General features: G+C 40.9%; 1 protein-coding gene across 1 annotated transcript; it reads right to left on the minus strand.

The window, feature by feature from the left end:
• Positions 1-5,805: 5,805 nt before the first annotated feature.
• On the minus strand, positions 5,806-19,774 carry lrif1 (ligand dependent nuclear receptor interacting factor 1). The gene is made up of 4 exons (XM_020506239.2): positions 19,025-19,774; positions 9,370-11,194; positions 8,714-8,977; positions 5,806-8,519 (listed from the first exon to the last, which is right to left on the minus strand). The coding sequence occupies exons 1-4, from the start codon at positions 19,090-19,092 to the stop codon at positions 7,218-7,220; spliced, it is 3,459 nt and encodes a 1,152-aa protein (XP_020361828.2). The 5' UTR covers positions 19,093-19,774; the 3' UTR covers positions 5,806-7,217.
• Between the last annotated feature and the right edge of the window lie 573 nt (positions 19,775-20,347).

Here is a 20,347-nt window from a genome sequence, read left to right on the forward strand (position 1 = left end):
TCTAGGGTGTAATCATTAGTCAACCAGTTAAAAACAAGACTTTTGGGCCTCCCGGGTGGCGCAGTGGTCTAGGGCACTGCATCGCAGCGCTAGCTGTGCCACCAGAGACTCTGGGTTTGCGCCCAGGCTCTGTCGCAGCCGGCCGCGACCGGTCCGTGGGGCGACGCACAATTGGCCTGGAGAATAAACCCTCCTCCTCACAGCTGCCCATGTCCCTTAAAGTTGATGATGTGGTTGTTACTGACACAAAGCACATGGCTGAGCTTTCTAAATCACCACGAAAATTAAGTCAGGATTCCTATTTGACTCAGCCATGCCTCCTTGCCCGTCCAATATGTCCTCATCTCCCACCCCTTCTAATGCAACTAGCCCTGATGTTCCTCCATATTTTTCCCCTGTCCCGCTACAAAGTTTCTCCCTGCAGGCGGTCACTGAGTCCAAGGTGCTAAAACATCTCGGTCAGATGGTTTAGACTCTTTCTTCTTTAAGATTGCTGCCCCTATAATCACCAAGCGTATCTCTGACCATTTTAACCTGTCTCTCCTCTCTGGGGAAGGCTCCCACTGCTTGGTAGGCAGCCATGGTTCTTTCCTTTATTTAAAGGGGGAGATCAAGCAGATCCTAACTGTTATAGGCCTATTTCTATTTTGCCCTATTCATCAAGTGTTGGAAAAACTTGTCAATAATCAACTGACTGGCTTTCTTGATGTCTATAGTATTCTCTCTGGTATGGAATCTGGTTTCCGCTCAGGTTATGGATGTGTCACTGCAACCCTAAAGGTCCTCAATGATGTCACCGTTGCTCTTGATCCCAAGCAATGTGTGCTGCTATTTTTATTGACTTGGCCAAAGCTTTTGATATGGTAGACCATTCCATTCTTGTGGGCCGGCTAAGGAGTATTTGTGTCTCTGAGGGGCCTTTGGCCTGGTTTGCTAACTACCTCTCTCAAAAAGTGCAGTGTATAAAGTCAGAACATCTGCTGTCTCAGCCACTGCCTGTCACCGAGGGTGTACCCCAAGGCTCGATCCTAGGCCCCACGCTCTACTCAATTTACATCAAAAACATAGCTCAGGCAGTAGGAAGCTCTCTCATACTTTTATATGCAGTTGATACAGTCTTGTACTCAGCTGGCCTCACACCTGGATGTTGTGTTAAACGCTCTACAACAAAGCTTTCTTAGTGTCCAACAAGCTTTCTCTGCCCTTAACCTTGTCTTGAACATCTCCAAAACAAAGGTCATCTGGTTTGGTAAGAAGAATGCCCCTCTCCCAACAGGTGTGATTACTACCTCTGAGGGTTTACAGCTTGAGGTAGTCACCTCATACAAGTACTTGGGAGTACGGCTAGACGGTAAACTGTCCTTCTCTCAGCACATAACACAGCTGCAGGCTAAAGTTAAATCTAGACTTGGTTTCCTCTATTGTAATCACTCCTCTTTCACCCCAGCTGCCAAACTTACCCTGATACAGATGACCACCCTACCCATGGTAGATTATGGAGACGTAATTTATAGATTGGCTGGTGAGGGTGCTTTCGAACGGCTAGATGTTCTTTACCATTCGGTCATCAGATTTGCCACCAATGCTCCTAATAGGACACATCACTGCACTCTATAATCCTTTGTAAACTGGTCATCTCTGTATACTCGTCGCAAGACCCACTGGTTGACGCTTATTTATAAAACTCTCTTAAGGCCTCACGCCCCCATCTGAGATATCTACTGCAGCCCTCATCCTCCACATACAACACTTGTTCTGCCAGTCACATTCTGTTAAAGGTCCCCAAAGCACACACATCCCTGGGTTGCTCTTCTTTTCAGTTCGCTGCAGCTAGCGACTGGGACAAGCTGCAATAAACACTCGAACAGGACAGTTTTATCGCAATCTCTTCATTCATAGACTCAATCATGGACACTCTTACGGACAGTTGTGGCTGCTTTACGTGATGTATTGTTGTCCCTACCTTCTTGCCCTTTGTGCTGTTGTCTGTGCCCAATAATGTTTGTACCCTGTTTTGTGCTGATACCATGTAGTTGTCATGTTGTGTTGCTACCATGCTATGTTGTTTTCTTAGGTCTCTCTTTATGTAGTGTTGTCTCTCTTCTCGTGATGTATATTTTGTCCTATATTTTTTATTTGAACCCCATCCCCGCAGGAGGCCTTTTGCCTTTTGGTAGGCCGTCATTGTAAATAAGAATTTGTTCTTAACTGACTTGGCTAGTTAAATAAAGGTTAAATAAAAAATGAACTTTCATAGCAGTAACATACAAACAGCATGATCATTTTACTTGTTGTAGAATTCCTTCTCGCATCTATGCGCTCTTCTCCTCTCACCTTTTCCCTTCACGTGTGGACTTCAGTGCACAACACTAGCTATTTGTGACCAGGTGAAAAAAACACAACATGGTTTATCATTGTAACCATATTAGCTAACGTCATAGCTAGTCAACATAGCTACTAGAACCAACACGTTAGTAAACCTGCTACAATCATACAGTAGAGTGTACAGTCAGCAAGCAGTTTAGCAGTTATACTGGCAGGCCCCGATAGCAATAAATTAAGCTTACCTTGACTTGGAAGAGTTCCAATGTTGGAAAGCCAGCTAGCTAACATAGCATCCCTCTGTTTGAGCTGAGTGTTTGTTTAGGCTAAACTAGCTACCTGCATGTGCAAGTATAGAAAAGAAATCTCTCTCTGGCTTCATCTTGATCTTTAAAGAACTGAATTTGTTCAAAACCATTAAACTATTGTCTTTCTCTCTCTTTGAGTCAACTACTCACAACATTTTATGCACTGCAGTGCTAGCTAGCTAGCTGTAGCTTATGCCTTTCAGTAAAATATAAATGATCTGATACAGTGTGTTTTAATCAACTATTTGGTGACGTGAATATATTTAGTATAGTTTAATCTAAAAATTACAACTTTTTTAATGTTTCACAATTTTTTCTTCTGAAATTTACTGAGGATATTTCTCCCTTTCCTCTTCTGAGGAGCCTCCACTGCTACAGATATATGGTATTCTGACCTTGACTTAATTCCAGAATAATTCCACCACCTTTATGCATCAGGAAACCATGAATAAGGTCTTGTGCACCTACCGGTTCCGAGTGGAAAAAGCACCTACTTATTTTTTTCTGGTAGAAATAACACCATTCTCAATGCACTGTAATTTACAACTTGATAAGAGCTATTGATAAGAGCTAGGTAAATGAGTAATCCGTTTGGATAAGGAAATTGTAAATATAAATGACTCTTGTTCTAGATATACTGTATTTTACCTCATAATCGCAGGAGACAAATGTGAAACCAGTCATTTGGCAGCAAAATGAAGCATATCAACATAGCAACTTTCCCACAGTAAAGTTTAAGAAATAATGTGCCATTATGCAGAATTTAAATTGTACAGCCTTTTAACATGCAGGGATGGGCCCTCTCGAATGACTTAATTATAGGCTACCCCGGCATTCTCTGTTTCCTATTTCTATCATGTTAAATATTAGCCAATATCAGTATCGACCTTCAGTAGGCCTAATAACCACACATATCCAACTGCCAATTTAGTGTTAATTCCCTTTGGTTGGTATAGCCTAAATTATCATTAAATTAAATTACATTGTTTAATTGGCATTAATTTGCTTCCTCTGTAAATGCTGTCACAGCAATGTGGTTGTTGCTGAGGATCATTAGTAACAGTTGATAAAATAAAAATGTAGGCTAATTAAATCGTTATGGAGCGGAGCGCAGACCAAGCCATAACAGTTTTAAAGAGATACATGGCGCAATACTTGGCTGTCATCACAGTTCCATGGTTAGTGCAGGCAATAGACAAGGCTATAGCTTACTATTGTACACTATTCTCCCTATTATAATTATATGTACACTAACCTTCCAACATTACCATGGGTTGAAGAACTGAATGTGGCAATTCTCAGAATGAATCAAACCACCGTTTTCTTTCCTGGTCTTTGTGGTTGAATCTGTGTTTGTAATTCACTGTTCGACCAAGGGACCTTACAGACAATTTTATGTGTGAGGTACAGAGATGAGGTAGTCATTCACAAATCATGTTAAACACTATTATTCACACAGACTGAGTCCTTGCAACTTATGTTAAGCAAATGTTTACTCCTGAACTTATTTAGGCTTGCCATAACAAAGGGTTTGAATACTTATTGACTCAAGACATTTCATTTTTTCATTTATTTGTACAATTTTAGAAAAACACAACTGTTTAACTACCCCCCCCCCCCCCCCCCTTTCGATTGGTTGAAATGTAAAAGGTTAAGGGTTGTTGTTAAAGGGTGTGGGTGTATCACTGACTATTCACTGCAGTCACTGTGGTGGTAACTTCCTGTGTCCACTAGGAGGGCTGTTTTCAGAGCCAGTGAAAATGTACAGTATAGTCACAGTCATGAGACAGATATTTCACCAGATGAATAAATGTGAAGTATCCAGTTGGAGTTTTCATACACTATCAAATATGGTGTTGAGAAGAAGCCCAGTGGCCGGCATGATGGAGCGAGATGGATTCTGGCCGAGTCTCTACTTTTCTTATCGATGAAACTTTTGATCTCAATAAAGTTTTGTTTCCAAAACTAGAATCTGTCATGAACAGAGTGGACTTAGTTTTGTAGACTTTAGCCTTTGCCAATGTTTCAAAAAGCATTGCTCAGAAGGAGTACAAGGGCGTATTGAGTTACTGCAGAGTAGGCGTTCCCTAACGGAAATATGCAAATACTTGTAGTTAGGCTCTCGCTAGCTCAAGCTTGGATCTGCCCACCTCCTTGCTTATTCTGTCCATTGTGACAGGCTGTTGTCTATCTTGGGTGAGTTATAAAACATATTTGGTAGAGTCTACATTAGCCCTACACTTGGGTGTATCACTTCTTTCGTTTTAGCAAGCTCTGTACATTATTTTGATAGTGCACAAGTTCTTACAAATGCAGTCATTACAAAAAGCCAAATACACACATTTTATACAAAGTTTTCATTATACAAGTCCTGTTGCACAAAATCGTTGGATATATTCAACTAAATAATCCATTTGTAGTAACATGTAAACATGTTATTTAATACAAAACAAATATAAAGCAAAAAAGTACTCTATATTAAACTGAGGATTTTCAGAATATGTGCACCAGGTTCTGTAAAATATACTCAAGCCTTTCAAAACAGTCCTGGAGTCTAAATTTAGACAACTTCAATAAAATAGTCATTCTCCAACCACCCGTCTGTTCCATGTTCCTTTGAGTGAGTCCAGGCCTACACATTTGAGTAATTTAGCAGACGCCCTTCTCCAGAACGACTTACAGTTAGTGCATTCATCTTAAGATAGCTATTTGGGACAACCCCATATCACAGTAAGTACAGTTTTGCTCATAGCTATCAGCAAAGTCAGAGCTAGTTTCTGTACAGCACTTTGAGATATCAGCTGATGTAAGGGCTATATAAATACATTTGATTAGTAAGAGGGAAGAGTGAAGTGTGAGTCTTAGGTCATGAAAGGCTTTTCTTGGATGGAGGGGACAGGGGACTGCAGTGGGATTATTTGAAAAGTTCATTTTCAAAACATGGGCAGGGACTCTGCTGTCTTAGCTTCAGGGGGAAGCTGGTTCCACCATTGGGGTGCCAGGACATAGAAGAGCTGGACTGGGCTGAGCAGGAGCTGCCATCCTGTAGGGGTGGGATGGCCAAGAGACCAGAAGTGGCAGATCAAAGTACTTGGGTCAGGGTGTAGAGAGGAGAGCAGAGTCTGAAGGTGAAGAGGGGCAGTTCCTCTTGCAGCTCCATAGAATCCAACAACACTGCCATCTACTGACAATTTTATTTATTACATATTTTCTTAGTTACAATATTTTTATTCGTAGACAGGAAAACACTTATGCCTACCTAACCATATGTTAATATTACATTAGTCCATTATAAAATAAATTACTCTAAAAGGGAGCCAACAAGTATCTGCATGCATTTTGTGGATAGAATTGTGATCAATCTTTACAGAACAAATAGAAAACCTAGGTGCAAAAGCAGAAATACAAACATTGTAAAAATGCTAATAAGTAAAATTGAAATATTTTCAGAAAACATATCTTAAGATGCTTAGTCAATGCATCAACATACTCAATACCTACCCCTCTAGAACAAAACAGGAAAACCTAGGATCATTGTCATAAAAATGTAAATGACATGTTATCACTGGAATTATTGTATTTTGGAACTAAACATTCAATACAGAAAAGAAATGCATTTCCTGCAGGTAATAAAACATGACATACATTGCATTTGGAAACTATTCACACCCCTTGACTTTTTCCACATTTTGATACGTTACATACAGCCTTATTCAAATTGATTAAATATATTTTTTACCCTCATCAATCTACACACAATACCCCATAATGACAAAGCAAAAACAGACTTAGAAATGTTAGCAAGTGTATTAACCCAAAAAAAAAACATAATAACATTTACATAAGTATTCAGACTAGGGCTGACAAAGTTAACGTTACTAGTACTTGACTTTATTATTCTGATAGCATACAAAGTGCTTACAAATGCAGTCATCACAAAAAGCCAAATACACTAATTTTATAGTAAGTTGTCATTATACAAGTCCTATTGCACAAAATCGTTGGATATATTCAACTAAATAATGCATTTGTAGTAACATTAATGTAAACCTCCCTTCTACCCAGTTTGGCAGCTCTAGGAAGTGTCTTGGTGGTTCCAAACGCCTTCCATTTAAGAATGATGGAGGCCACTATGTTCTTGGGGACCTTCAATGCTGCAGACATTTTTGGTACCCATCCCCAGATCTGACATGCACTGACAACTGTGGGACCTTATAGACAGGTGTGTGCCTTTCCAAATCATGTTCAATCAATTGAATTTACCACAGGTGAACTCCAATCAAGTTGTAGAAATATCTCAAGGATGATCAATGGAAACAGGGTGCATCTGAACTCAATTTCGAGTCTCATAGCAAAGAGTCTAAATACTTTTCATTTTTCTACATTTGCAAACATTTCTAAAAACATGTTTTCGCTTTGTCATTATTGGGTACTGTGTGTAGATTGATGAGGATTTTTATTTATTTAATCGACTTTAGAATAATACTTTCTGAATTAACTGTAAATATGACAATTCAAATAAGAGTTCTACAAGGCTGAAGTTATGCAATGCAACACATTGGAATTTGGAAAGCAATTCAGTCCAACTCAGCCCATGTTCTTTCTAATCATTGCAAGAGCAGCCTCCTTCTCCTTCAAGAGTTCTTTCAGTCGTTTGATTCTCTCATGACGCTTGATTTCTTCAGGGTCCATGAGTGCTGTAGAGCAGAGATAACTGGTTGGGATCTCTCCAGCCGTACTACTTCCCTGCTCACTCACAGTTGAAGGACATTGGATCTCCACAGATGTTAGCTCTTTATCTTCCATTTGAGCCTTTGTGGACTTTCTACCCTTTCGTTTAGCTGATTTTGCAATTGCGAAGGTACTGCTCCCTGAGGACCTGGTGTTTGGTGGTTTAGATGAACTAGGCTCCTCTTGTGAAGTGGATGATGAGCTCATTGCTTTCTCTTGTACTAGTGTTCCAGTCACCCCACACGGACACGCTGTGCATCTTTTCCCTTTTCCCCTTCTTCTTCTAGAGTTCGGCTTTATGTTGCTTGCTGTGCCACAGAAGGGCCCAGGAGCGCAATCCATAGCTTCAGCGTTTGTTTGTGGGTGGACAGATGGAACGGGTGAGTTTGAGCTTCTTTTTGAAATATGTACTGGATTGATTTCTGGCAGAGGTTTGGAAGGGGCCCCTGTTTCAACTGGAGTGGAAATTAGATAATTGACAGTCGGTTCCTCATAGCCAAATATATGTTCAGCATCAGATAAGATGTCTAGCTGAGGACTTGGACTGGCGAGGGGCTGCATTTTCAACTGAGGACTTGGACTGGCGAGGGGCTGCATTTTCAACGGAGGACTTGGACTGGCGAGGGGCTGCATTTTCAACTGAGGACTTGGACTGGCGAGGGGCTGCATTTTCAACTGAGGACATGGACTGGCGAGGGGCTGCATTTTCAACTGAGGACATGGACTGGCGAGGGGCTGCATTTTCAACTGAGGACTTGGACTGGCGAGGGGCTGCTTTTCCAGCTGAGGAGTTGGACTGGCGAGGGGCTGCTTTTTCAGCTGAGGAGTTGGACTGGTGAGGGGCTGCTTTTTCAGCTGAGGAGTTGGACTGGTGAGGGGCTGCTTTTCCAGCTGAGGAGTTGGACTGGTGAGGGGCTGCTTTTCCAGCTGAGGAGTTGGACTGGTGAGGGGCTTCTTTTCCAGCTGAGGAGTTAGATTGGTGAGGGGCTGCTTTTCCAGCTGAGGAGTTGGATTGGTGAGGGGCTGCTTTTCCAGCTGAGGAGTTGGACTGGTGAGAGGCTCTGTGTTTTCGGAACTTTCAGATGCATTTTTTACTTTTTCTATTTTCTGTCTTTTAGCATCTATTGGGCAACTACCATCCTTCCTAGTTGCAGAGACCTGTGAAACAACAAGGTGCTTAATTTATAGAGTGGGGAAATACAGTAATACATCTTGAAAATGCTGTTCAAATTAATGGTACAACAATATACATTTTGTCTCGAAATTCAATCGTGACAATCTATTAGGCTAAGGTAGACCAACAGTACCTCATGCATTAGTAAGCTTTAGAAAAGTAGAAAATCATCAGTTACCTCTGTTTCCTTGTGTTCCCTCTTTTTTATCAAAATGTTTGATCCCTGTAACAATTTGCGAATAGCCTCTATGGTACGTTTGTTTGTGGTCCCAATCCGAGGAAACGCCTTAGGGATAGCCTTGGGTTTAGCGTCAATCCTCTCCAAACATATTTTCACATCAGATGTGATCCCAAACATCTGTTTCAGCAGGCGATCACAAGTTTCCAAGGATTCCATGTCCAACACAGAAGTCCGCTGCTCAGGGATGGGATCTGATGAGCTCTAAAATTGGGGAATGATCAAGATTAAAAGCCTTGGTGAGTTTACTTTATTATACTGAACAAAAATATAAATGCAACAATTTCAAAGATAGTACTGAGTTACAGTTGCGCATTTTAGAGTGGCCTTTTACTGTCCCCAGCACAAGGTGCACCTGTGTAATGATCATGCTGTTTAATCAGCTTCTTGCTATTCCACACCTGTGAGGTGGATGGATAATTTTGGCAAATGAGAAATGTTCACTAACAGAGATGTAAACAAATGTGTGTACTTTTTGTGCACATGGAACATTTCTGGGAAACATGGGACCAACACTTTACATGTTGCGTTTATATTTTTGTTCAGTGTAGCTATCCTACCGATCATGTAGTAATCTGAGTAGTGGGTTGTCTTACCTTTTCTTTGTGAGTCTCCATTTCTGTTTGGAGAGAGGTACTTCCAGTAATGTTGTCCATTTCTTGCGTGGCAGGATGGTGCTGGCTGTTTCCAATTCCCTGGTCAGTGGCATCATCCTGGACATTCCCCATTTCTTGGGTTGAGGCACTGGGATGACTGCTTCCCATTTCCTTGCTAGTGGCATTACCCTGAATGTTCTCTATTCGGATTCCAGTTGCACGGCCATGAAATCTTTGAAGAATTTTCCTATACTGACCAGTGATGTCATGCTGGCGGGAGTTCAACTCTTGGCCTGTTGCACTACCTTGACAGCCTGCCATGTCTTGGGCAGTGGCAATGCTCTGACACTTTTCTATTGACAGGCCAGATACTTTGTTCTGATTATCCACTATCTGGCCATTCAAATGATCTTGACTGCATAACACTTCTTGTTCAGCTTCCAAGTCATTCAGCATATGAGCCATTTCCTTGTCTTCTTCAGCTACTTTAGACACTGTTTTGGGTGGAAGGTATGAGACAAATATTACATTGGAGTCTTCATCCTCATCGACTTCAGACTGTCTGAAAGGTTGCCTTGTTACGTCCCTTGTTGATATTGCCTGATATGTAAGGTTATCTTGAGGATCATCGTCACAGAGGTCAATGATGTCATCTGGTATAACAATGTGTTTAGGATCTGGTCTGGTTTTATTTGAAAATTGTGATCCAAGTGAGGAGCTTAAGGGTAGGGAGGGCGGTAAGCTGATTCTCTGATTGAATCCAACACTTTCTGCTGCCTGTTTGGTGGAGTCACCCATGTTCCTACTGGCCTCCAAGGGCTTTGATGGTCGGTTACAAAGCTCAGGGGTTTTCTTGGCAACAAAATACACCTTCCCATTGTACATCACTAAGGCATTGTCCTTCTCTTGGCCAATTCTTGTCTGACTCTCTTGGGAAGGTGAACACTTTTTTGCTGTGTTTTCACAGGGTTTCGTGGCTTTTTCCATCTCTGCCAGAGTTTTCAAAATATCTGAGGTCATAGAAGAGGAATTCACGGGAACAAGGCATTGAGCAGGTGAGCCATCTGCCTCCTCAATCACCCACTTAATAGGAGTGACCGGTCTTTTGCCATCCTTAGCAGTAGTAGAACACGGTGTTGAGCCTGATGATGAGCATTTAGAATGTGTCTGGCCAGATGGCCTTGGAAGTCGGCTGAGGGAGAGGGGTGCCTTCTGAAATGTTGGACATAATGGAGTACCACCCGGTTTCATGGTTTGGACAGGGGACACATAAAGAACCATTGGCAAATTCGAATTTGAGGCACAGCTCGTTGATGAAGTAAATATCTGCCTCTTTATGGCTGGGGGGAGTGCGGATGCTGGAAGGGTTTTCACTTGAGCATTAGGAGGAATTTGAAGGTATTGTCCATTTGGAAGCGCTGGAGATTTCACAGTGACTGGCAGCTGATCCTTATTCAAAAGTGTTAGCTCAGGTGATGTCAAGGATAACGCACTTTGGGCTACTTTTGTTGTTACTATAGGAGTCTGGATGCTCACTGATTTATATATTCCTGTCAGATTGGTTGGATTTTGAGAGGTACTCATGTAAAATGACCTTTTATTCACCGATTGTCCTTTAGCTGTGGGTCCCAGAGTAGACATGTTAATCTTCGAAATTGATGGCACGTCCAAGGTAAGATCTCGTTGAGGTTCAGAGATGTCCTTCATAGTGCTTGTTGGTGATCGAACAAACTGCCCGTTTACTTTTTGAACAGGGATCAGTTTCATAACATTTCTCCCATCAGTTCCCACAGCCGGCATCGCTTGGTAAAAGACACCTGTCCCACTGAAAAGGAAAAATGTAATACATAAGCATTTCACAGCAAGACAGTATGGGCAATTATAATACATTTCTTGAGCGTTTTGATCATCTGTCCCTATATTTTTTTTTAAATAGGCCTTTGTGTTTGATACAATAGACAATAATCAATGCAGTTAGATTTGCTTGTATAGAACAGCTGCTCGCTTAATCATGCATTGACACATCACACACTTTCCTTTTGTTGAATCTCACTTCCTACTTATTTGTTTGATATTTTTCCTTTGTCTTTAGTCTGACGTTTTTATATAGGTTTTTGATTCTTGTGTTTCTTTAATACCCTCTAAAGCATCTTTGGATCTTTGAAAAGCGTATTATTATTATTATTTATAGTGGTGGCTGGAAGCTTGCCTGATGACACATCCTGAATGTAATTCCGCTGCTCTATAGATTCTTACATACATTTAGTCTGAAACCGCCATTTTTGAATTAATTTGTGTGAGGGGTGTTCATTAGCGATTGGTTAGATTTGTTAGAGACGATCCAGAGTATCAAAGAATCATCATGTACGCCAGCTCTGGCCCAACCCATCGGTTTCTGGGACGAATCAGAATGTGTTCTCATTCTAGAAATCATAAGGGGAGGGAGGCAAATCCAGAATAATCGTGGAGAAGAAACGTTAGTTGGCCGGGGCGATGTGGATGGGTAGCCAGGCAAGCCAATGGGGCCAATATCCATATGGTTCCATGGTTGCCATGGCACTATATGGAATGTCCATATAGTTCTGTGGTTGCCATGGCTTCATATGGCAGCGTTGACTGTTTACTCCTGCTAATTTAATCTATAATGAATAGTTAATTGTTTTCTATGTACACATTTTACGTCAACTTTTATTTTATGGTAGCTTATCAAGTATAGATGGTAAATATATAGAAATTCTATCCCAAAATGCTAAACTGGATGATTAATCAGACTTCATAAACCTGCTCAGCATCCCAGAGGTACTCATTGACATTCTTAACAAGTTTTCAAAAGAAGCAGACACCCATTACTTTGAACTTCAAGGATTTTGTTAAGGCTCTGGATATACTTCGCCAGAGAGGAGGCCGGAGAGGGAAGAAAGCAGGTCATAACTCCAGCTATATTCAAACTGTTGGATATAGATAGACCCTCCTCTCATCTGAGTGTACAACCCCCCCCCCCCCCCCCCCTTCAACCAGTTTTGCAAAAGCACACACCCAAGGAAAGTAAATACTGCCTACACTCAGTGTTTTTATCAAATGCACAGTCTCTCTTAAACAAGTTGGAAAAGTTTGAGTGGAGAATGAGTGAATCAAAATCTGACATTGAAATTATTTCTGAGACATGGCCACTAAACCTTCTCTACAAGAAGGCATCATACCATACCAACGCTATTTCTTTTCAAACGTAAAAATAATAAATTAATATTTATTATTTTTGGGGCATTAGGGTCCCAACAAATTACTATCAAATTCCCATAGTGGTCTCTAGCTAAATGCTAACAAGTGCAAGCGAACATAAACTAATTGCAAGAATAGACTGCTATCTCAAATACTGGAGCCCTGAGACATATAATTTATTTGGCACATCTTAGATGGTTAACTTAAGTTATAAGCAGTGAGGTTGCATGCAACACAAAAGCCCCTGCGACACGGGGGGCTTAGAGCTTTAGGGGGCCCAGGGACGGTATTGAAAATCATAGTCTATATTTAAGAATACCCCGGTATACAGTATATCGCTAAAGCCTAATTCATACAAGACCATACAGACTGCCCAGGTCTTCACAAGTGTTGCAGTGTACTCTCCACCTGACTCACCCTATGCTGAACAACTCATTGCCCAGCTGGTAGCCTGTTGACTCCCTGCGAGTAAAACACCCTGCCATTGAAGTTATCATTGGTGGTGACTTTAATCAAGTGAGCATGGACAAGCTGTGTAGAGGCCACAATCTTGAGCAGATCCATAAAACCATAAGGGGGCAAAATATTATTGAACTGATGATCATCCACCTATCATCCGTCTACTCTGAACCTGCTATTTCTGACCCACAAGTGACCACAGTATTGTTACAATACAACTTAAACTGAAGAGGTCCAAAAATCATACTGTCAGAAAGGTATTCAGGCCACTGCGAGACTCAAGCACGTGTTCATTTGGGCAGTGGATCACCTCCCACCACCTCAAAGTCAGATGCCAAAAGAGAAGTTCGCTGCCATGTATGCTTCTCTACAATGAAAAATAGAGGATCACTTCCCAACAAAATCCGTTTGGCTCCATTTCCATGATAAGCCATGGATAACCCCAGAGATAAAGGCAATGGTCAGAGACCGCCAGAGAGCATTCCATAACCAAATCACAACCCTATGGAAGGAATTAAGGAATAAGGTGCAAGGGACATTTTCTTTACTGGAAAAGCAAGATCCTGCCCAGTGGCATAAGAACATCAAAGACTTAGCCAACCTCTCCCAAACTGAGGCAACCTGACTATAGACATGGTACAGAAAATTCATTTAAGAAAGCACTATCAAAAGCAGGGATTGTAACAGGTTCAGGGAACAGAACCAAAAACCAGAAAAATACGTTTTTTTCAAGGAACAGAACCTGGAACGAAAGTGCTCCATACCGTTTCAGAATAAAACTTATTTTAAAATCCAGATGAAATCCCAGGCAGACTAATAAAGGAGTTTGCATATAAACTGAGCAGAACACTGGCTGACATTCTTACCTCTCTCTACAAGAAGGCATCACACCTGAAAAGAAGCTATAGTGGTCCCCATTCCTAAAACCAAACCACCCTCCATCAGTGAAATACGTCACACTACATCACCAAGCAAAGTAGCTGAGAGCTTTATCACAGAATGTGCTCTGACCAACATCCTACCCCAGATAGACACCCAGCAGTACAGATGGCTGCAAGGCTGATCAACAGCACACTGTCTGGTGGGTCTAACCAACAGAGCTCTTCAAGTCCGAGGATAAGCATAGTTCCACCTGCTCCCTGGTGACCACTGACTTTGGCAAAGCCTTTAGCCGTGTCTGCCACAACCTCACCACCACCAGGATGTTAGAGCTCGGGCTTCGACAATCGCTCGCCAGACGGATATGCAACTTCCTCTCCAATAGACACCAGGGGGTGAGGTATCATTGTATGCTGTCTGTCAGTAATCTCTTGGCCTACCTCAAGGAACTCTGCTGGGTCCGCTGAATGTTACAGCATACATCAGTGCAGCCAGGAAATCAGCAGTCAAGCAATGGATATTTGTGGATTACCTTAATTTATTAGAAACAAGAACACCAAAATCCACTTGCACCATCCAAGAAGACCTGGCTGACCTGGAGAAGTGGTCAATGGGGAGACACATGCTCCATGCGCACTTCACTAAGTCACCATCCACAATACCACCTGTCAATCAACAACACAGAACTCTAGAAGGTAGAGGTTATCAAGATCCTAGGAATCTTCATTCAAGGCGATCTAAGAATGACAACACAGGTAGAGCACATCGGTGAAAAGGCCAGCCGACGTCTGTTCCTCTTCCGACGCCTTAAACACTTCCACATCCCTAAGAAGGACCTGATAATGGTATTCACCACCTAAGTCCGACAAGTGGTGGAATATGCTGCCTCAGTGTGGCATGCAGGGCTAACCAAGAGTCTGAAACCATCGAGAGGGTCCAGAGAAGAGCCGTATGCATTGTCATGGGCACAGACTACACCTCCTACTCAGATGCATGCACCAATCTGGACCTACCATCACTCCACAAATGTAGGGAAAGTCTCTAAAGATCCATCGCAAGAGCTTATCTAAAATCCGATCCCTACCACCACAGTTTAGTTGAGACCAACTCCTCAACTAAACTGGAACTGAATCATTGCAGCACTGAGCGTTTCCGTTTTAGTGCCATCCCAGCCATGGTTCGCCTCAGCGGTTGACGATGAAACAATTTTTAAAATTTCCATGTTCTATTGTCTACAGCTGTTGCATATCGTTTTAATATTCAAATGTTCGTTGTACTCACAATTCAGCATGTTGCTGCCACTTGTACAATGTTCTGTTGAAAAACACTCAATATCTCAAGTAGAGGTCGACCGATTAATCGGAATGGCCGATTAATTAGGGCTGATTTCAAGTTTTCATAACAATCGGAAATCTGTTTTTGGACACCAATTTTGCACCTTTATTTAATCTTTATTTAACTAGGCAAGTCAGTTAAGAACACATTCTTATTTTCAATCACGGCCTAGGAATGTTGGGTTAACTGCCTCGTTCAGGGGCAGAAAGATTTTCACCTTGTCAGCTCGGGAGATTCAATCTTGCAACCTTACAGTTAACTTGTCCAACGCAATAACAACCGTTGCACTTCACAAGTAGACTGACTGCCTGTTACGCGAATGCAGTAAGCCAAGGAAAGTTGCTAGCTAGCATTAAACTTATCATAACCACTAGTTAACTACACGTGGTTGCTGATATTACTAGATATTATCTAGCGTGTCCTGCGTTGCGTATAATCTGACTGAGCATACAAGTATCTAGGTATCTGACTGAGCGGTGGTAGGCAGAAGCAGGCACGTAAGCATTCATTCAAACAGCACTTTCATGCGTTTTACCAGCAGCTCTTCGTTGTGCGTCAAGCATTGCGCTGTTTATGACTTCAAGCTTATCAACTCCCGAGATGAGGCTGGTGTAATTGAAGTGAAATGGCTGGCTAGTTAGCGCGCGCTAATAACGTTTCAAACGTCACTCGCTCTGAGCCTTGGGGTGGTTGTTTCCCTTGCTCTGCATGGGTAACGCTGCTTCGAGGGTGGCTGTTGTCGTTGTGTTCCTGGTTTGAGCGAGGAGAGGGACGGAAGCTATACTGTTACACTGGCAATACTAAAGTGCCTATAAGAACATCCAATAGTCAAAGGTTAATGAAATACAAATGGTATAGAGGGAAATAGTCCTATAATTCCTATAATAACTACAACTTAAAACTTCTTACCTGGGAATATTGAAGACTCATGTTGAAAGGAATCACCAGCTTTCATATGTTCTCATGTTCTGAGCAAGGAACTGAAACGTTAGCTTTCTTACATTGCACATATTGCACTTTTACTTTCTTCTCCAACACTTTGTTTTTGCATTATTTAAACCAAATTGAACATGTTTCGTTATTTACTTGAGGCTAAATTGATTTTATTTATGTATTATATTAAGTTAAAATAAGTGTTCATTCAGTATTGTTGTAATTGTCATTATTACCAATAAAAAAAAAGTCTGATTAATCGGTATCGGCCTTTTTGGTCCTCCAATAATCGGTATTGGTATCGGTGTTGAAAAATCATAATCGGTCGACCTCTAATCTCAAGCCCAGATTGTCATAAAGTTATGTCTTGCCAGGCAGTGTTACTTTGCGAGGTGGGATATAGGTTTCCTATTTCTTTGTGCGATTAGCAGTTATGAAACAAAATAGCAGAAATACCTTGAAAACATCTACTGCAGCATTTTTCTAACCCTAACTCACACTCCTAACTCATACTTGACTTTTGACTATTTACTTGTAAATGTAATGCTCACACTGTAAAGCCCTGAAAAATGACCACCCGCCAACATGGCAGGTGAAATAGACAATCTTACCCACCAATATCTAAATCTACTCACATTTGGCAGGTGTTCATTTTATGCCCTGCTATTTTTCCCAACCACATTTGTGAAGGAATAGTGGCAACGTCAAACATAGCTACTCCAAACCAGTTGATGGCGCTATAAAACCTTCACCAGTAAATTTACTGAACAGATTCATTTGAATTGTTATGCGTGCACTAAGGAAGGATTGTAGCTAGTATTAATGATATTAGAATAAATTCACATGGTGGCACTGTTGCAAACATCTTTGCTATTGTGCTAAAATTTGAACACTTCCAGTAAAATGTTCCCTGAATCAAGTGTGTGTGTGGTATTCAAATAAAATAAAACAGTTGTGTCTAGGAGCCTTCGTTGCTACTTGCAGCTATATTTACAACTTGAATTTGTGGCATGACAATTGATTCTAGAAACTGATTGCTTCAATCAGTAGTAGAAGAGCAATATTGTTATAGCGCAGTAGTCCATTGTTATAGTCTCTGTTATAGCTCAATACATGTGTGCAATGTGATGGATAGCCTTGCATAGCCTAATATTTCCTTTTCATTGTTGGGGAGTAGCTTCAGTTCAGTCTACTTTCAGTGTAGTTCAAATTCCTGATGTAGGCAAACCCTTGTGGGACATTGATTACAGTATGTTGCCCTAATCCTGTAGAAAAAATTATGGTAGCCAATAAATAATAAATTGCCAATGTATTATTTCATTTAAAATCATTAAGTTGTCCAGTAAAGCCAAATATAAACTGGGCACTGTGGAATAAAGCTACCGCACCCCCACAAACTGTTTTTGGTATAGGCTACAGCTGAGGGATGAGGTTGGGGAATCCCTCTCTCATAGAAAGTGTTCTAAATGCCAAGGACTGACAGTCCATTACATCCAAGAGATAGGCCACGTTTTAACCATGTGTTGAAACTGTATATTGTTTTCATTCTTGCGGTTTGTAAACAATGGAGTAATAAAACCTTGTATATTTTGGGTTATGATAAAAAGAGGGATAGAGGTTAGTCTTCCAGAATCAATGGCTTAATATCAAGAACTTAAATGAACATCAAACAGCTTCCCAAATTCCGGACTGTACATTTTGTTTATTTTGATTGCACAAGACTGGGTCTTTAAAACTTCTTCGAGATTGGTGGCCCCTGCACGGGACGATTGAGCTAACGTAGGCTAATGCGATTAGCATGAGGTTGTAAGTAACAAGAAAATTTACAAGGACATAGACATACCTGATTTTGGCAGATAGCTTACATTTTTGTTAATCTAACTGCACTGTCCAATTTACAGTATCTACTACAGTGAAATAATACCATGCTATTGTTTGAGGAGAGTGAACAATTTGAACATAAAAAGTTATAAATAAACAAATTAGGCATATTTGGGCAGTCTTGATACATTTTAAACAAATGCAATGGTTCATTGGATCAGTTTAAAACTACACATACATTGCTGCCATCTAGTGGCCAAAATGTATATTGCACCTGGGCTGGAATAATACATTATGGCCTTTCTCTTGCATTTCAAAGATGGTACACAAAAAATACAAAAGAACAGTTTTTTTCCTTGTATTATCTTTAACCAAATCTATTGTGTTATTCTCCTACATTCCTTTCACATTTCCACAAACTTCAAGGTGTTTCCTTTCAAATGGTACCAAGAATATGCATATCCTTGGTTCAGGGCCTGAGCTACAGACATTTAGAAAAAAGGGGTGGATCCTTAACAATAGCTAAACCTAATCTCATTGTCTTAAAATCGGTCTAATTTTAATGCAGCAATCAGCAGTTGAAACAATAACAAACCACTCAAATTCATTGAGTTATGGATACAAAGACTGGCCATGATATTAACATTCTAGTTTTAACCACGTTTTGAGGCTTTATTCGTGTGTTACATTTACTTTGGAGTAAAACAAGGTTATATTTTGGGTTCTGATGGGATAGTTTAGCTAAACTCATGAGGTATTTAAATTATATAAGTTATATTCAAGAATCATTGGGTACACATTAATTTATAAATCCAAAAATGGATGTAGCTGTCAGATTGTCCCTTAAATGAAATGTATTGCATTTGAATAGTTTAGGCAGGGCTAGGCTACTTCCTTAAATTCCAATGTAATCCTTTCTTAAATTCAATTTAATTCACCCATTTCAAAAAAGATTGAGACCAATCCTCAAATACATGTTTTGATACACAGATTAACTGTTTATTCTTACCTGCGACACGCGCCTTGAGATGCCATCGTTTTGCCTTGATTACTGTATGAGATATTCAAGTTACTCATGCTATCCAAGGTAGCTAGCTAGGTAGCTAGCTAACTAGTCTATCGAACCAGACAAAGTCGGCAGTGTGAAGCGCCAAAAAGCAGCGGGAACCCCTTCTTGTAGTGTATTTCAAGTTACATGCATGCCTAACAGAAAAATATGGTAACGTCGTAGGCTATCTAATGTCTGGTAACGTCGTTTGTTGACGGCTGCGCCATCTAACGTTAGCTAGCTAGCCTAGAGCTGTCGGTCTCAGTGATTGAACAGCTCAGGCCAGGGTAACGCTCGTTACGTTGCTTTTGTATAAATGACTGTCTAAATAGCTAACTCATCTAACTTACATTAGTGCCTACCAGTGATGTACTTTCTCCTGGAAAATAATGTCACTTTCCAAAACTAACGTTATCCAACTGACTAAATAACATATAGCTATCGTCAATCAATTTCCGTAGATATCCTTTTTTTTTGCGTTACACTTCCGTGAAACGTTACCAGGGTGCACATTCAAGAAATTGAATAATTCAAATTCATCAACAGCATCATAATTCCGCGTATAAAAGGCTGTTTGCAAGAGTCAATTGAGACCAGTATTTGTATCAAACTGTAGAAATCAATACAGCAGTATATTTCTCTCATCTCCATTCAAACCAGAGGGCGAACAGAACAGACCAAAACAACGTTCATAAAACATCGACGATCTTGAATCCCCACTTGAGACGGCTACAATAATAAAACATAACTTCCGGGGACAAAATACAATTTCCGGTGTGATTTGGAGACATCTTCGGGCCGTTTTTAGAAGCGTTGCAGAAGCAACTGCTCATGTTATGTTCAGTTATTTAATTGTACCCCTCCCCCTCCCCTATAAGCTTGCAGGAAGCAAATAGCCTACAGGGTAGCACTAGCAATGCTATAGGATGTCTGAATGGGGGCATTAATTTTGTGGGATCTTTGAATTTTCCAGGGCAAATTCCCCAAATTCAAAGAGGTGGCCGATTTTTATTCAATTTATGTGACATGCAGCAGAACAATATTCCTTAAATATATTGAAACACTAGCCCGTTTATAAACCAAACATTTTGTTGAAATGAGCCAAAACGTTTTAGCCTTGTGTTCTAGTCATGGGGCCAGGGTTCCGGTTCCGGCTCAGAAGGCACTTTTGGTACTGCAGTTTAGGTGAAGTCAGGGGCGCCATCTTGATTTTCGAAGTGGGTGGGGCATAATCAGGTCAGGGTCCTCCCCCAGAAGTTTCCGGGGTATTTAAAGCTCATTTCC

This window comes from Oncorhynchus kisutch, linkage group LG17, assembly GCF_002021735.2.
Source record: "Oncorhynchus kisutch isolate 150728-3 linkage group LG17, Okis_V2, whole genome shotgun sequence".
In the NCBI taxonomy this organism is placed as follows: Eukaryota; Metazoa; Chordata; class Actinopteri; order Salmoniformes; family Salmonidae; genus Oncorhynchus; species Oncorhynchus kisutch.